The 17,039-nt window shown below is 46.4% G+C and overlaps 1 protein-coding gene across 2 annotated transcripts in view; it reads left to right on the top strand.

The window, feature by feature from the left end:
* Nucleotides 1-17,039, top strand: part of ASIC2 (acid sensing ion channel subunit 2) — a 288,559-nt gene that overhangs the window by 268,746 nt on the left and 2,774 nt on the right. The window contains exons 4-9 of one of the 2 annotated variants that reach the window (XM_008011004.3): nt 4,319-4,469; nt 6,885-6,941; nt 8,848-9,001; nt 11,539-11,630; nt 15,191-15,270; nt 16,832-16,900. In XM_008011004.3, coding sequence (XP_008009195.1) covers nt 4,319-4,469; nt 6,885-6,941; nt 8,848-9,001; nt 11,539-11,630; nt 15,191-15,270; nt 16,832-16,900 — 603 coding nt within the window. The remainder of the gene's footprint in view (nt 1-4,318; nt 4,470-6,884; nt 6,942-8,847; nt 9,002-11,538; nt 11,631-15,190; nt 15,271-16,831; nt 16,901-17,039) is intronic. The other variant, XM_073004848.1, reaches the window with a different exon arrangement.

The raw sequence follows: 17,039 nt of genomic DNA, 5'->3' as shown, positions 1-17,039 counted from the left end.
TGAGGCAGGTGGATCATTTGAGGTCAGGAGTTTGAGACCAGCTTGGCCAACATGGTGAAAGTCTGTCTCTATAAAAGTACAAAAATTAGCTGGGCATGGTGGTGCATGCCTATAGTCCCAGCTACTTGGGAGACTGAGGCAGGAGAATTGCTTAAACCCAGGAGACAGAGATTGCAGAGAGCAGAGATCACGCCACTGCACTCCAGCCTGTCTAAGAGAGTGAGACTTTGTCTCAAAACAAAAACAAACAAACAAACAGTGTATTATAGTGTTTATAACAGAGGCAGAAGTAAAATGTATGACACACAAGCAATATAAATAGAATTAATAGAATTATATGTGAACTGGCATAATATTAATTCAAGTTATGTTGTGATGTTAAGGATGAATACTGTAAATCCTAGAGCAACAATTAAAAATAATAATACAAAGAGGTATAAGTTGAAACTCAAAGGAGAAAACAGAATGAACTATTAAAATAATATTCAGTTAACCCAAAAAGAGTCAGAAGACAGAGAACAAAAGAAGAAATAGAAATGGGGACAAATAGGAAACAAAGAACAACATGATAACTTCAACCCAACTATATCAAAAATTGCAGTAAGTGTAAATAGATCAAACCCTCCAATTAAAAGACAGAGATTGTCAGACAGGATAAAATACGACACTCAAATAGATGTACCTTAAAAACACATTCAAAAGGAGATGTACCTTAAATATATAAAGATTCTGACAGTTAACAGTAAAAGGATGAAAACAAAATAATAGATAGAAAAAGATAAATAGTTGGAGAATAAAACTGCCACGTCTGTTATCATGCAAAGTAAACTTCAAAACAAGGACATTGCATGAGATGATTATTCACAATGATGACAGGATCAAGTCATCCGGAAGACGTAGCAATCCTAAATATGTATATGCCTAATAAGTTTCAGAAATACCCAAAGCAAAAATTGAGAAAACTAAAGGAAGAAACAGACAAATCCATAGTCATAATTAGATGTTTTGATACTCCTCTCTCATAATTGATGAATAAGTAGACTAAAAAGTTAGTAAAGATATAGAAGATCCGAGCAACACTATTAAACAACTAAACCTAATTGCCTTTTATAAAAAGTATGCCAACAGTTACAGAATGCATATACTTTTCAAGTGCATATAGAACATTCAACAAGATCAAACACTGATTTATTTTTCTGGTCCAGTATCATAAAAACATCTCAATAAATGTTAAAGAAATGAAACCATCGGGAGGATGTTTTCTGACCAAAGCATAATGAAATTAGAAATTATTAACAATAAGGAAAAATAGAATACAAATTACCAACAATCAGGCATGAAAAGACATAACCATAGATCCTACAGACATTAAAAAATGGTGAGAGAATATTACATACAACTTTATGCCCACAAATTCAAAAATCTAGATGAAATGAACAAATTCCTTGGGGAAAAAACACAACTTACCAAAACTAGCACAAGAACAGAAATAGAAAATCTGAATGTCTCTATATCTATTAAAGGAATTGAATTCATAATTAAAAGTCTTCACATGCATACACACAATCACCAGGTCCAGATGGCTTCACTGGCAAATTCTATCAAACATTTAAGTTAGAAATGGCACCAAGTCCATACAAATTCAGAAAATAGAGAAAGAGGAAACACTTCATAACTGCTTTCATAAGGTCAGCATACTCCCAATACCAAAACTTGACCAGGAGATTATAAGAAAAGTAAATTAAATACAATATGCCTCATAAACATAGGTGCAAAAAACCTCCACAAGATACTAGCAAATTGAATAGAGCAATATATAAGGAGGATAATAAATTATGACTAAGTGGAGTTTATCCCAGGAATATAAGTTGGTTTCAACGTCTTCAGATCTATCAATACCATTCACTGTGTTAATAGAATGAAGAAGAAAAGCCGTGTGATCATCTCAATAGAAGTAGAAAATATATTTGCCAAAATATATATCATTGATGATAAAAAAACTCTCAGCAAATGAGAAATAAGACAGAACTTTCTCAATGTGACAAGCACATCTAAGAAAAACATTTGCCTAATATTGGTGAAATAATGAACCCTCCTTCCTAAGATCAGGAACAAGGGAAGATACCCTCTCTCTCCAGTTTTATTCCAACATGATACTTTCTAGCTAATACAGCAGGGTAAGAAAAATAAATTAAAAATAATAATAAAGACTAGAAAGGAAGAAGTAAGACTCAGCAACAAAAAAATAATGAACTACTAAAACGTGCAAAAGCATGAATGAATCTCAAAAGCATTATGCTGAGAGAAAGAAGCCAGACACAAAAGAATGCATACTGTTTGATTCTATTTATATACAATACTAACACAGGCAAACCTAGTTTATAATAACAGAAAGCATATTGGGGGTTGCCTGAGAGTTGGCAGGGGGGAAGTGACTGCAAATAGGAAATTCTGGGGGTTCATGGAAATGTTCTATACCTGATTAGTGTAGTTGTTACAAGGGTGTATACACTTGTAAAAATTTATTAAATTGCACATTAAAATTGATGCATTTTATTGTATATAAATTATATCTTCTGAAGTTGATTTTAAAAAATAGATACTATTAAGAGAATGAAAAGGTAAGCCACAGACTATAGGTGGTATAGACAAAATATTTACAATACATGTATCTGACAAAGGACTTGAATCCAGAATATACGAACAACTCTTACAACCCAAAAGTAAAAGTAAAAAAATAATAATTTTTAGTGGACAAGAAAACTCAGACATTTCACAAAATATTATATATGAATGGCCAATAAACACGTAAAATTGTGCTCAAAATCATCCATCAGGGAACCGCAGATACAAGTGAGACACAACTATATACCTACAAAAATGGCTAAAATCAAAAAGGTGGATGAAGTCAAGATTTGGCATGGACATAGAGTAATGAGAATTCTCAGACACTACTGGTGGAAATACAAAATAGAAGAACCACTTTGGATAACAATTGGGCAGTTTCTTATAAGGTTGTGCCTATACCTACCTTACAGACCAGCTATTTCACTGCTAGCCATTTATACTCAAGAGAAATTAAAACATATGCCCCCAAAATGACTTATGTATAAATATTCATAGGAGTTTTTCATGATTACCAAAAACTGGAAACAATCCAAACGCCCATGATCAAGTGAAAGGATAAGCAAATTGAAGTGTAGTCATACATAATGCTGGAAAACTATTCAGCAATAAAAAGGAAAGAACTCATGGGGCAAACAACCATATAGATGAACCTCAACGACATCATGCTGAGTGAAAGAAGCTAGACGCAAAAGAGCACATAGTGTAAGCTTTCATTTATATGAAGTTTGAGAACAGGCAATGCCAACCTATGGTGAGAGAATTCATAACCATGATTACCCAGGTAGGTTGGGAACTGATTGGACAGGGACAGAAACGAACTTTCTAGGGTGATTTAAAATGTCCTCTATCTTGGTTAGTGTGCTGGTTACATGGGTGAACACATTTTTAGAATATATTGAATAGTGCACTTAATATTTGTACATTTTATTGTGTTTTTATTCTTTAATCTTAAAAAATGGATATAAAGGACTTAACACCTAGAAAATGCTCAACAACCATTATTTCCCTCATCCTTCATCCTCCCCATTCCCACTAGGCAAGTACCATAGATGCTAGGAGAACATTTATGATCACTGGACCTCTGAGAATAGACGTGTAATTTTCTTCAAAAGGAAAAGATGCCATCTACAGCATGACCTGGGGAGTCTCTCTAGTCCAGGCCCAGGACTATAAATAACAAGGATAGTGCCTAGAGCCATTTCATTCTGAATCTTCCTCTGGGTTTTGTCCTCCAGGTCTAGGTCTGGGATTCCAATGTTTCAAACCAAGAGGGTGGAATTTAGTTGGGTCTTTCCAAGAGATGCGAGATGACAAAATGTGGGAGTGGGAAGACATGGTGGGGTTAAGAGACTCTCAGGAGAACCACATTTAAAGAAGGTTATAGAAGCTAAGTTGAGTGGGGCCTGATGGTGTGCCCCTGTAGTCTCAACTACTAGAGAGGCTGAGACAGGAGGATTGCTTGAGCCAGGAGTTCAAAGCCAACCTGGGCAACATGATGAAACTTTGTCTCTAAGAAAAAAAATAAAAAATTAAGATAAGGTAAGAAAACTAATGTTAGAGCCAGATGTTGAAGATCTATAAAGTTAATGGTATTTAAATGCTTAATAATTGTTTTTTGATTGAGTAAGTAAATGAATGAGTTACTGAGTCTGTTGAGGCTGACTACCGCCCACTCCTTCCTGTCTTGCAGCTCACATACCTGCCCCCACCGTGGGGTGAGTGCCGATCCTCAGAGATGGGCCTCGACTTTTTTCCTGTTTACAGTATCACCGCCTGTAGGATTGACTGTGAGACCCGCTACATCGTGGAAAATTGCAACTGCCGCATGGTTCACATGCCAGGTCAGTGCCAGGGCAGGGTGGCCACAGGTCCCCTGGAATCTGCCTGGGACCCACCTTGCATTTCTCATCCTAATGGGAAACACTTCACCCACTTTGCTAGGATCCAAAAGGATGGTGTTCTGGGAAGACTCTGTTATTTGGTGCCTATTTAGAGGGCAGGTGGAAACTTCTAGTCCAGCAACCAAGACAGCATCCTGCTATCCAGAAGCACCCAGTGTTGGGGGAATGTCCATCCCAGTGTTCAATGTTTGCCAATTGTCTGCTGCTCTTACCTCTGAGAGTTTAGTGTCCAGATAACTGGATGCTTGCAATTCTTACAGCTCCTGTAGTACATGTTTGAGCATCCAGATGTTTCTTTCTTTCATCCAGATGTTTCCCTTTTTGTGTCCAAATGTCTAGCACTCCTTCAAATGAGGCAATAGTCTATCAGCCAGCAAATAAATGTGCATGTAATGACACCTCTGTTGCCACACTAACAATGCATGTGGCCATCTCATGCAGTTGGCATACCACAAGCTGAAGTGCAGAGTGGAAAGCTGATCTGGGGAGGAGGAGCGTGGTGTTGCAGCCGGGACACATGAATGGGGCCTTGGTTTCTAATTTAGGCTCTTCCGCTCATTTACTGTGTGACCTGTTTACTAAACCTCTCTGTTCTCACGTTTATGGTCTTTAAAACACAATCATTAGCTGTTACAACGCGAAAATTAGGCTAGGATATAAAAATGTTTTGTAAACCATAAAAGTCAGTGGTTGTTATTTAGCATATTGGAAGAGGGCACCAAAAGTCATGTTGACTGAAGACCTACTGTGTGCCTGGAATGTTGTTATTGTATTTAGTAGCTGTTATTTCATGGTTATATCATACTTTATTCAATTTTACTTAACTAAATCCTTATACTGGACATTTGGTTCATTACCAATTGTTTTCTGTTATAATCCATGCTGAAATGAACATCCTCATTGCTACATTCTGAATTATTTCATTAGTTATCAGCAATTTCCTTAGTAATCTAAGATTTAAATTCCTGATCTTTAAAATTGCCTCTGTCAAAAGGGACTTTGCCAAAATGATTAAGGTTACCAACTTTAAGTGGAGGAGATTATCTAGGTGGGCCCAAATCTAATCAGAGTCCTCAAAATCAATCCCCCTTTTCCAGCTAGGGTCAGAGGGAGAAGTGACTATGAAAGACGGGTCAGAGAGATGCAAACTTGTTCACATTGAGGATGGAAGAATGTGGGCAGTCGATGGATGTGGGTGGCCAATGAATGTGGGGATGGTCTTTGGAAGTTGAGAAAGGTGAGGAAATGAATTCTCCCCTACAGCCTCCAAAAAGAATATCGGCCTCCCACCCAGCACCTTGATTCTGGACCAATGAGACCGATACCTAACTTCTGACCTACTAAGCTGTAACATAATAATAAATTTGTATGTTTTAAATAATAATAAAATAAAATGTCCTCTGAGCTTCCTAGAAGGCAGAGCAAACAGGGAAACATGTCAAGCTGTTGTTTTTGGAAAGGAGAAAGCTTATTAACTCTTCAGCTCTGAAAAAGGATTTTGGGGAAGTGATAAGGAAAACACATTATGGTGGACTTTAGCACTTGGTAAAAGAAAGAAAAAAGATCCTGGGTTTCTACAAAGAGAGCCCAGCAAGGAGAATCCAGCAATGGGAAATATTATTCACCTGATGCTCAGACTAGGCCACCAGCCAGTGAGGTTTTCCCCACCAACCCTTAGCCAAAGGCAAGCAGTAGAGGTGTCAATCACACCCATGACACTAATACTGACATCTCAGTGACTAATGTGGAATTATAAGCAAAGCAATGAAGAAACACAAGGCAACCCTTGTTCCCATATGGCAGTGTGGTTGTGCTGAGAAGAGCTCTAGGCTCTGGATCAGACTGACCTCTGTTCAAAGCCCACCTCCATCACTACTAGGCTTGGTGTCCTGGGAAGGTAAGATGCTTAAGCCTCAAAATTCTCATGGGTAAAACAGATATAGTACTTCTGACTTCAAAGGGTGCCTGTATGGGTTAAAGAAGATGATGTATAGCCAGGCCTACAAGGTGCTTACCACCAGCTCCCTAGTCTCAATTCTCAAGGCGAGCTCACCTGTCACCAACAGGAGCTGGCTGGACCTACAGAGAAACATGGGAGAAGTTAGCCATACAGATCCTACTGTCTCCTGCTCAACGAGGTGAACAGCCTGCCCAAGCTTACATAGCAGATCAGAAGCCAACCTTCCAGCTTTGGGGTGCACTCTGATCCAAGGCTCTCTTCGAACTGCCCACTGGCAGGCCACTGCCCCTTCAACTGCCAGGAGGCACTCCCTTCCCTAAGCCCAAAGCAGAGGAGGTGTTGCTGACATGAATGTTCCTGCCTGAGTAACTCTGTCTGGTGTTTCTTCTTTGCAGGGGATGCCCCTTTCTGTACCCCTGAGCAGCACAAGGAGTGTGCAGAACCTGCCCTAGGTCAGTACCCAGGAGACAGATGGAATCATGGGGGCAGGGGGCCTGAGATTGAGATCCAGGAGATCATCTGGGTGTGGGGAAAGATCAAGCAGAAGAAGGAATGGAGAGAGGATGAGAAGAAAGGGGCTGGCCGAGTGGAGTTGCTGCGGGGATGGGAGAGGGAGATGGAGAGGAGGAAGAAGAGAAGGTTGGGGAGGGAAGTGGTGCAAGAGGATGAGGGCTGGAAATGGAACTGGGGAGAGAAAGGAGGTATGGAAGGTGGAGATGGAGAAGGAGTAGGTTTCAAGGGAAACGGAGGGTGCTAAGGAAAGCAGGGGAGAGGACAGATGTGGAGAGAGGATAGACAGTGGGCAGCCAGGTGGGCACCAGAGGAGCTTGGCAATACCTCCCCTCACACAATCCGATGGTGTCTACATGGGGAGGCCAAGGTGATTCTGAAGTCACATCTTTCTTCTGCTCCATTGAGCCTGGGGAGGTGGAGGAGGGCTGGAGAGGTAAGGTCAGGTTTGCATTACATGTGCGCAAATGGAAAACACAGAGCACACTCCTTCCTCCTCCCCAAGCGGCCTGCTGGGGGTCTGCCAGTTGGAAGAACTCTGCTGGTTCCCCAGCTGGAAAACTAGGAGGGACAGAGAGCACGCAAACAAGCTGCCACCCCAAAGCTAGGCCCACTCTGCATGCTTGCCTCTCTCTGGACCCAGGAAATGGCTTACAATCAAGACAAGCGGACTTTTTAAACAATGTGCACTCAAGTTCGTTCAGCATCTGCACTTGCTGGAGCTAAGTGAGGCAGTGTTGGCCTCAGGTCCGGATACCTCCAGGACCTGAGGAGGCCGGGCTGAGAGGGGAGGGAGTGACTTCTGATGTGTGCAAAGACTCAGCAAAACCCAGGGTAGCCTGAAACACTGAGGTGGCTAGAGGAAAAAGGGAAGAAGGTGTTAAAGAAAAAATCACTCTGACACTAGTTAAAATGGTAAGGAAGTCTTTATTCAGGGGAATTGCAACAGGTGTCAAGAGTATCACAATAGGGGAAAGAGATGGGACTCAACTCAGAATACAGCCAAGACAGCTGGAGATTCATGGCCATCAAGCAGAGCGAGGGCTCAGTAGATGTAAAATTACCCAGAGAAAACCTCAAAGGTAGGGGGAAATCTGCTGACGGCAGGCCAGGCTGATCAGATATCAAGGGTGGGGGATTCTGTCTAAACTGACTTTAGCAGGATTCTTGCTAAAACTGGGCTAGGCAGGCCCAGCACAGATGGGGGCCAAGGTCAACGCCTAGTCGAGAACAGGGCTCTGAAGAGCCTGGCTAACTTTGATCAGGGAGAAAGTCTTTGTCAGAGGGAAATGATGCCTTAAACGTTATGTCTAATTGGAAGAAGAAAGGAGAGGGCAGGAAGGGTTCCAGATGCAGGGAGTTGCCTCCAGGGAAAGGAATGAAGGATCTTTGCCTGCATCCTAACCCACCAGGCAGAGGAGGTGGGCACTGGCTATGAGGGAGCCCCGGCAGGATTAGCACAGAGCCCTGGGTTTCAGGTAAAACGGTCTCCCACATTTGCTTTGATGGTGGCCCACTCTGTGGATGAGAATACTGAGGCTAGAAGCAGGGAAGAAAGCCATGGGAAGCTGAGGGCACCAGAACTCTCTTGGAGACCTCTGCAAAAGTGGTCACATTTCAATAATTTTTAAAGAGTGACATGACAGTTAAAGGAAGCAGAAGGAAAACAAGATCAACCTACAGCAAAAGCCCAGTTCCCTCTCTTCACAATCCCCACCCCTCGCTTTCCACCCCTGGACCAGCACCCCTTCCCAACTCACTTTTCAGCTGCTAGAATCCAGCTACTCTGGACCCTTAGAAATCCCAGTCCCCACACCTGACTAAGCCCCACCTCGCTCTCCCCTCCAGGTCTGCTGGCGGAAAAGGACAGCAATTACTGTCTCTGCAGGACACCCTGCAACCTGACCCGCTACAACAAAGAGCTCTCCATGGTGAAGATCCCCAGCAAGACATCAGCCAAGTACCTTGAGAAGAAATTTAACAAATCAGAAAAATATATCTCGTAAGTTTAGTGGGCGTGGTAGGCAGGAGGAAGGGGGAAATGGATAAGGAGGAGATTGAAGGCAATCAAGGAGGAAAGCAGAGATAAGCATTCGGTTCAAGTCAGCAAACATTCGTTGAGCACCCTCTGTGTGTCAAGCTCTGCTTCATGCTCAGAATGCAAAGGCAAAGATGAGTAAGACACAGCCCCTGCCCTTAAGGAGCTTGCAGTCTTATGGAGAGATAAGTACACACTGAATGGCATATAGGGTGACTTTGGCTATCATAGGGGGATGCATATGGAAGGAGAGAATGATGGGTTAGCTGCAGCTTGCAATGAGGTGACATCAGGGAAAGCTTCAGAGATTTTTTTTTTTTTTTTTTGAGACGGAGTCTCGCTCTGTCGCCCAGGCTGGAGTGCCATGGCGCAATCTCGGCTCACTGTAAAGTCCACCTCCCAGGTTCACACCATTCTCCTGCCTCAGCCTCATGAGTAACTGGAACTACAGGCCTCCGCCACCACGCCCGGCTAATTTTTTTGTATTTTTAGTAGACACAGGGTTTCACTGTGTATTAGCCAGGATGGTCTCGATCTCCTGACCTTGTGATCCGCCCACCTCAGCCTCCTAAAGTGCTGGGATTACAGGCGTGAGCCACCTCACCCGGCCCAGAGATTTTTTTAAAGGATGTATACTTTTCCAGGCAGAACTTGCACATTCTATTCCCTCTGCCTAGAATTCTTTTCCTCCCACCCTCCACCTAACTGGTTCCTCCTTAAGCAGGTCTCCAATTAAATATCATCTCCAGCCAGCCATGGTGGCTCATGCCTGTAATCCCAATGTTTTGGGAGGCCAAGGCAGGAGGATTGCTTCAGGCCAGGAGTTCAAGCTCAGCCTGGGCAATATAGTTAGACCCTGTCTCTAAAACAAATATAAAACAAAAATAAAAATAAAATTGAAGTTATCTCAGGCATCTAGATGAGGTGCACTCCTGTTATTTTTCTCTCAAAGTCCTCTGGTGTTTTCCTTTATAACAGTACAGCATGTAATTACATAGTCATGTTGTGTTTCCTTGTTTATTACCTGTCTGCCCTACTAGATTGAAAGCCCCCTGAGGGCAGGAAACTATCTTTTTTGTTCTCTGTTGTCTGCCAAATACTAGTGGAGCGTACAGCACGGAGTTGACACTCAAAACAATGTATTTTAACAGAATAAATGAATGGAAGCGTGGGAGAAGTGGGTGTCATAGGCAGAGGCTCAGCAGAGACCATCAGCACAGGGCAGAAGAGAAAACTTCAAAGGGGAGCATGGATGTGTCAGAGCAAGAGGGTCTTGTAGGCTAGGCCGAGCGGGCACAGGGGGTGGGCTTTATCCTAAAAGAATAGGGATCCACTGAAGAGCTTTCAGAGGTGAGTGACAGACTCAAATTTGCATTTTCGACCACTGCTCCCCAGTAGGTCAAATACTGTGCAATGATGGAAATGTTCTGTGTCGGCAGTGCCCAGTGGGGTTGCTGCTAGCCACATGTGGCCGACGAGCATTTGAAATGCAGCCTGTGACTGGGGAGTGGAACTGTAATTTTATTTAATTTGAATCAATTTAGCAGTTTTAGAAAGATCCTTCAGGCGGCGATAGAGAAGACGGGGGAAAGGCAGATGGGAAGAAGGGAACTGTTAGGAAGCAGCAGACAAGCCAAGCAAGAGAGGGTGATACTTTGAACAGCTGCCCTGCGAGCCCTGCTCACGGAAAGAAGAATCTGCTCCTCTCTTCGCCTGCCCCTCCCTCTTGCCAACACTGTCCCCAGACCCCCATCCTCAGCCAGCTTTTGCTCAGTGGGTTGAGAACATGGGGCACTGAAGGCATTGTGAGCACATTGGAGGAGACGGAATTGTAGGAGATGCCAGGCCCTGCTGCTTGGCACAGTCTGCAGGCAGTAACAACTTTTACTGCCAAGATGTGTCTCACTCACACACCTGCCCAAAGGAGCAAAGCAAGCCGCCGTGCTTCTGTCAGTACACGCCCCAGGCAGATACAAGTTTGCTCCCTACAAACCTTCCCTGACTTCAGCAATTGACTCGGCAATGCCAGAGCAGGGCCTCCCACCAGGAGGAGCTTATTATAAATCCCAGGGGGAATTTAGGGGGTCTCAGGAGTGGGCAGGGGCTACCCATGAGGTCAGCTGGAGCAGGCACCCTAGCCAAGGCAAGCCATGTCAAGAGATTACTGAAACTCACCTTCATACTGAGGACCAGGCAGGGCCTTTGGAGGTGCAGAGGCCTGGAAGCCAGGCAGGACTCCTGCAAAGGGTGCAAACAGAAAGCAGGGAGACAGAAATAAGGAACAAAAGGAGGTAGCTGATATAGGCCTCCGGAACTGGGCTGGGAGTCAGGCTTCTTGACTTGAAGCCGCAGCTCTGCCACTAACCAGCTCTAACTTCGGGCAAGCTGCCTCACTTCCTGGGTCTCCATTTCTCCATCTTTCCATGGGAAAGCTGTATTAGATGCTCCCTGTGAATGCTGATAGCTCTAACCGTGTATGGTACTGACTATTCTCTCTGCAGAGAGAACATCCTTGTTCTGGATATATTTTTTGAAGCTCTCAATTATGAGACAATTGAACAGAAGAAGGCGTATGAAGTTGCTGCCTTACTTGGTAAGTTGGTGTCTATTGCACAAATTTCCACATCTCATAGAGGGTGGGAGGGAGGGAGGATGCACCGGTGGATGGGAGGCAAGCAGACAGACACATAGCCTTGGAGGAGTCTAACCTTTTCATTTACTAACAATTGCTCCCTCTTTCCTTGCACTGCTCCTCTCCCAGAATGGAAAGAACCCCAGTGGGGTGGAATTTCAGGCCCAATGTATTCCCCAATCTTGGCTTCATTTTCCCCATCTATGCAATGAGGAGGGTCAGCCTAAAGGCCTCTGGGCTTCTCCAGCTCTGCACTCTTAGAATTCATGGTCTTCTGCCCCAGGTTGCAGTCAGGATCCTGGGGCCATGGAGAGGGGGAAGAGGTATCAGAAAGAGAGAAGGAGGGAAGGCCGAACTGTGGGTGGTCCCAGGTGGGACCTGGGAGGTAAGGGCCCTGATGGAGCTTCACCCCAAAAGCAACGTTGCTGCATCCAGAAGGTCAGGTGTTGTCCCCTGGACTGAGAGTCGTTTGTCAAACACAAATGAAGGGTCACTCTCCACAGGTATCTACAAACCTGCTGCCACCCCATACAAGTTCGCATGAGCTCCCCGGCCCCAGTGGCATATGATGGATACAGGGAGCTAATTTCCATCCTACCCCAGCCCAACCCAAAACTCACAAGACCCCTAAGAGTGTACAGTTAAAGGACTTGACTCTCGAGCGCTTCTCTCAGCTCCCACTCACTCTCAAGAAAGGATCTGATGCCTGTGCCCCAGAAAGAGAAATAGCTGTTGTCTCCATGAGCTGAACCAGGTGACGTTAGCATTTTGGAAGGGGCAGATACCTCCTACCTGGCTTCTCACACCGGCTATGAGAATATGGACAAGTAACTTTCCCTTGCCGAAGCTCAGGTTCCTCATCTGCAAGACGGGTTTAATAAAACCCACTTTATGAGCTTGTTGTGATGGTTAAATGTGATAAGCCCCTAGCCCAGAAAAGGTCCATAAATAGTAGTAGTTCCCGGCGCCTGGACAGTGACTATGCCAGGGACCCAGGGCTCAGCTGCTGTGTCCAGGGGCTGGCTAAGCATTTCTACACTTTCTCCAGGAGGCTGGGGACTCCCCACCATAGCTCGGTCCCAGCCGAGTTAAAGTGGCTGTCATTCAGCCTCAGAAGTCATTGTGACCAAAGGTACTGAGCCAAGAGACTCATGCCCTTGGCCCCACCAGAAACATAGACCGCTCACTCACCCCTGTGCTGGCCTTGCCCTTTATTTCCATAAAGAGGACCCAGGACAGGCCTCTTCCTACCTCCTGCCCTCCCCCAGCATAGGCTCACAGTCTTCCTCTGTCTCTCTGCTCTCTCTATGTGTGTCTCTTTCTTTCTCTCTCTCTCTCTCTCTCTCTCACACACACACACACACACACACAGAGAGAGAGAGAGAGAGACATAGAGAGCAAGAAGGGCCTGAGCTCTGAATCTGTAGTGTCTGCATCAGATATGAGCTTGTTCCCAGCATCGATCGTGTTGCCACCCAGAATAGCCGGCTGAGGAGCTCATGCTGCCATCTGGACCTCCTGTGATGAGAGCGTGTGCCGCTTGCAAACCCTCAGTCATCAGGCCCTTCTCTCAACACCGCATGGCCCTTTCTCACCTCCTGGTGTCCATGCACATGCACGCTACACAGCGTTCACACTACCCACAGTGTACTCCACCCCGGTCTGCACACACACGCACCAAACCTACAGGTTCATGCACCCACGGTGGTCCAGGACCGCACACACAAATGCAGACCTCTACAGCCCCACGTGCCAATCCCACAGCTCCAGAGACACACCCATGCCCACAGCCCCCACACGGCCCCATATACACACACAAGCACACCCACCCTACACATGCTCTACACACTCAGACACACTCTGCTCACCTCCACAGACCCACACTCACACACACTTAGACACACTCAGAGTGCCTAAAATAGACAGGGAGAGCCACCTACATAAAACCATGGACAGCCAGACCTCCTGCCTGCTTTTATACAAATACGTGCACACACCCTGGACCCTGGCACATACCCCACACTCTACCACTACAGACACACTGCACATGCACATCACACACCTCCCACCTGACATACATATCCATTAGAACACAGTCCCCAAGAAACCTCCATTAAAGACATGAGAGGGAGTGGTGATGGGAAAGGAATGAGGGAGAGCCTTTTTGAGCCATTTTGAGCCCAGCACCAAGTTCCACTGGGAAGAGCCCTCTCCCCACCGTCTCTGTGGTTCACCTGAGCACATGGGCGCGGGACCCCACCCAGCCATAAGCTGAGAAGCAGTGTGGCAGATCTGCCCACCAGAGAGTTCTCAGGCCAAGAGGTCAACCTAGCATCTCCAAGAGAACTGACCAGCCACCCCGAACTCTACCCCCTAACCCCAATTCCTGCCCCTCTTTCCAGAGACCAAGAGTCTCAGAGATTAGGGCTAGAAAGAACTTCATAGTTCATCTCATCCAATCCCCTCCATCCTGCCACCACCACCAAATGTCCTGTGGAGGCAAAGCTCCTCAGAAGGTCAGGGCTTATGAAAGCTACACAACCAGTTGGTGGCCACTCTCTGGACTCAGAGGCTCAGAGCCCTTGGCTCTGCCATACTGCCTCTGCAGCAAAACATCTTAAGCTTTTGGGGACTCAGAACCCCTGTTAAAAACTGATAATAGCTATGGACTCTCCTGCTACAAATGCCCAAGCACACACATTTCACATTCAATTTCAGGAGAGTCTCCAGCCATCTGAAGTACTCCCAGGACAGTGGTTCTCGAACTCTGGTGGGCCTGAGAATGCACCTCACCTCCAGCAGAAACTTAAAAATCCTGACATCCAGACCCCAACCCCAGAGGCTCTGATTCTATTGGCCTAGGTGTATCCAGGCAGCAACACTGATTACAGTTCTTCCAGGAGAGCTGGATGCAGGCGGATCTGAAGACAAATCCAGAAAAACTTTGAACAATGGGGGCCTATAAACCCCAGAGTAAGAACCTCAGCTCTAGAAAGAGTCAAAATTGAACACTAACTTTTGGATGGGGGAGAAAGGACACACCTATGACCTCATCCCAAGGGTGGGAGGTGCCCCAAGGTGGCCCTGAAGCCCATGCCGTGATTGGATTGGTGGGGGGCATCTCCTCCCAAGACTCCCACCCAGGGCACCTGCCACCAATTCACACACATCCTAGCTCTCTATTCTCCCTATTCCCAGCCCAGAGTCAAAGCAGGACCCAATCGGTGTGGTTCTGAGTATAACTGAACAACTCCGTTAGCACTGTGGATCATGAGATCTAGTCTAAGCCCTTCCAATAAGCCGTCAGCTTAGTCCCTGACCCCACTGAATGCTGAAAAACAGTAGCTCTCAGAGATGTGCAGTAAGGGAAGGAGCTGCCAAAGGCCTGGACCTCCCACAACAAGGCCCAGGCTCCCCATGGAGGGGGCGCCATTCAGAAGGTCTGGGTTGCATCTCAGTCTGTTCACCCTTCCTGGAAGCTGCATAAAAGCAAAGCTTTGGTCTTTTCCCTCTCTCTCCAGGTGATATTGGTGGTCAGATGGGATTGTTCATTGGTGCTAGTATCCTTACAATACTAGAGCTCTTTGATTATATTTATGAGGTAAGAGTTGGGATTCCCTGCAGGGAAATGACCGCTTACTGGTGCCCTCATTGTGCCCCAGGTTCAGAAACATGGTAGAAGGAAGGCGGTGCCTCTCTCCACGCAGAGTCTGCTTCCCCTCCTGTCCGCTGATAGAGTCAATCACTGAAGCCCAGGCACCGTGGGGCAAGGGGATGGGAGTTTTTTGGGGGGCGGTGGATATAAGAGAAACACAGGTCTATCCTCTGGGAGCTGGAACAGCACTGGGCCATCTATACTGGCAGGGAAGGATGGGGAGGGATGAGTGGAAGTTAGGCCAGACTGTGCTGAGGCCAGCTCCAAGCCCCTCCTGAAGCTGGGCTGGAGGTGGTGGCTTCATCCATGGGCATGTCCACACCTGCACACATACTCCCCACACATACACACGCCTGCCCTGTAGGTGGCCCATCGCCTGAGTCATGTTCTCCATGGCCCAGCCAGTCTTAGGGAAGGGGCACTTCCCAGCAGTCCTCACCAATCCTGAGCAAGAAGACAGCAGGGCACGCCAGCCGCCCCGGCTGCTAACAGTCTGGGGAGATGTCTTCCTCGAGAAATGACTGGAACGAGGCCTCTGAAAGCTTCTCTGGCACGGAGGGTTCCTGGAGCTGGTCAGCTTTCTCACCTGCATCTCTCTGAGAGCGAGCCTGTGGATGCCACTATCCCAGGCTCTGTTTTGACGGGTGTTCCCTTGGAGGCCTCCATCCCCCTGGCTGTGAGATGGGCAATGCACTTCACCTCCAACATGCGCCCCTGGAAAAGGCAACGGCTCCAGAACTTCCAAGGAATGCCTGGACCTATGAAGTCCCCCAAACCGGAGCAGTAGACAGGAGCCTGCAGAACCATGTTCTGCCTCTCACAGGGGGCTGTCCGTGACCAAAGGCTGCTCGGAACCACAGTGGGGACCTGTCGTGCCCCAGTGACCAGGCTTCTCTGGAGAATCTCGTGCCTCTCAGCACAGTGACTCCAAAACCACATCAGTTCCCATGGCCAGATTTTATTCTGCTTTGTTTATTGACCTTCGTGAAAAACTGTACACAGTTATGGCAATTGAATCACACCAGGTAACAGATTTAAGAACTACCCTTTATTGCTAGAAGTAAAATGTTATGAATTCAGGCATGTCTTGGTCTTCTGAATTGTGTGCAGTGTCAGGCCTAGAAAGTGAATAATAATCTTGTCCCCCAGCCCCAGCCACAGAAAGGGGGTCCCAGGCTGCTCCTGAGGACAGACAGGGAGCCAGCGTACCAGCACACACCACTTACTAACACTCACCAGCCACAAAGACAGGAGTCCACGCTGTGAAGCCGGGCCCGCCATTACCTCTTCCAAGCTCCATCTCCTGCAACAAAATCCCATTTCAGCCAAAAGGCTGGGTTGAGACAGACAGGCACCTGGAGCTGGCTGCCAGGCTGGGCTTGTGCTACAGTATGTCCAGCCACAGCCCCGGCAGCTGCCAGCCCCAGCAGGGCCCAATGGAGGGAGGTTCCTTCTATCTCCACACCCTCCTCCCGGCCTGACCAACCCCTTCCTGCTTTTCTTGCAGCTGATCAAAGAGAAGCTATTAGACCTGCTTGGCAAAGAGGAGGACGAAGGGAGCCACGATGAGAATGTGGTAAGAGCAGCTCACTGATTGGAAGTTGCTCTGCTGCTCTGGCTTGTACCAGCAGTAGGAAACCAGATACTGGGGCCGGGCAGGAAAGATGTGACTCACTGCACACCTTTCCATGGCTTGGGACATGCTGTCACTTCCC

Source organism: Chlorocebus sabaeus, chromosome 16 (assembly GCF_047675955.1).
Source record: "Chlorocebus sabaeus isolate Y175 chromosome 16, mChlSab1.0.hap1, whole genome shotgun sequence".
Classification (NCBI taxonomy): domain Eukaryota; kingdom Metazoa; phylum Chordata; class Mammalia; order Primates; family Cercopithecidae; genus Chlorocebus; species Chlorocebus sabaeus.
The sequence above is the reverse complement of the archived record's forward strand: the minus strand, read 5'-3'. Positions and strand labels throughout refer to the sequence as shown.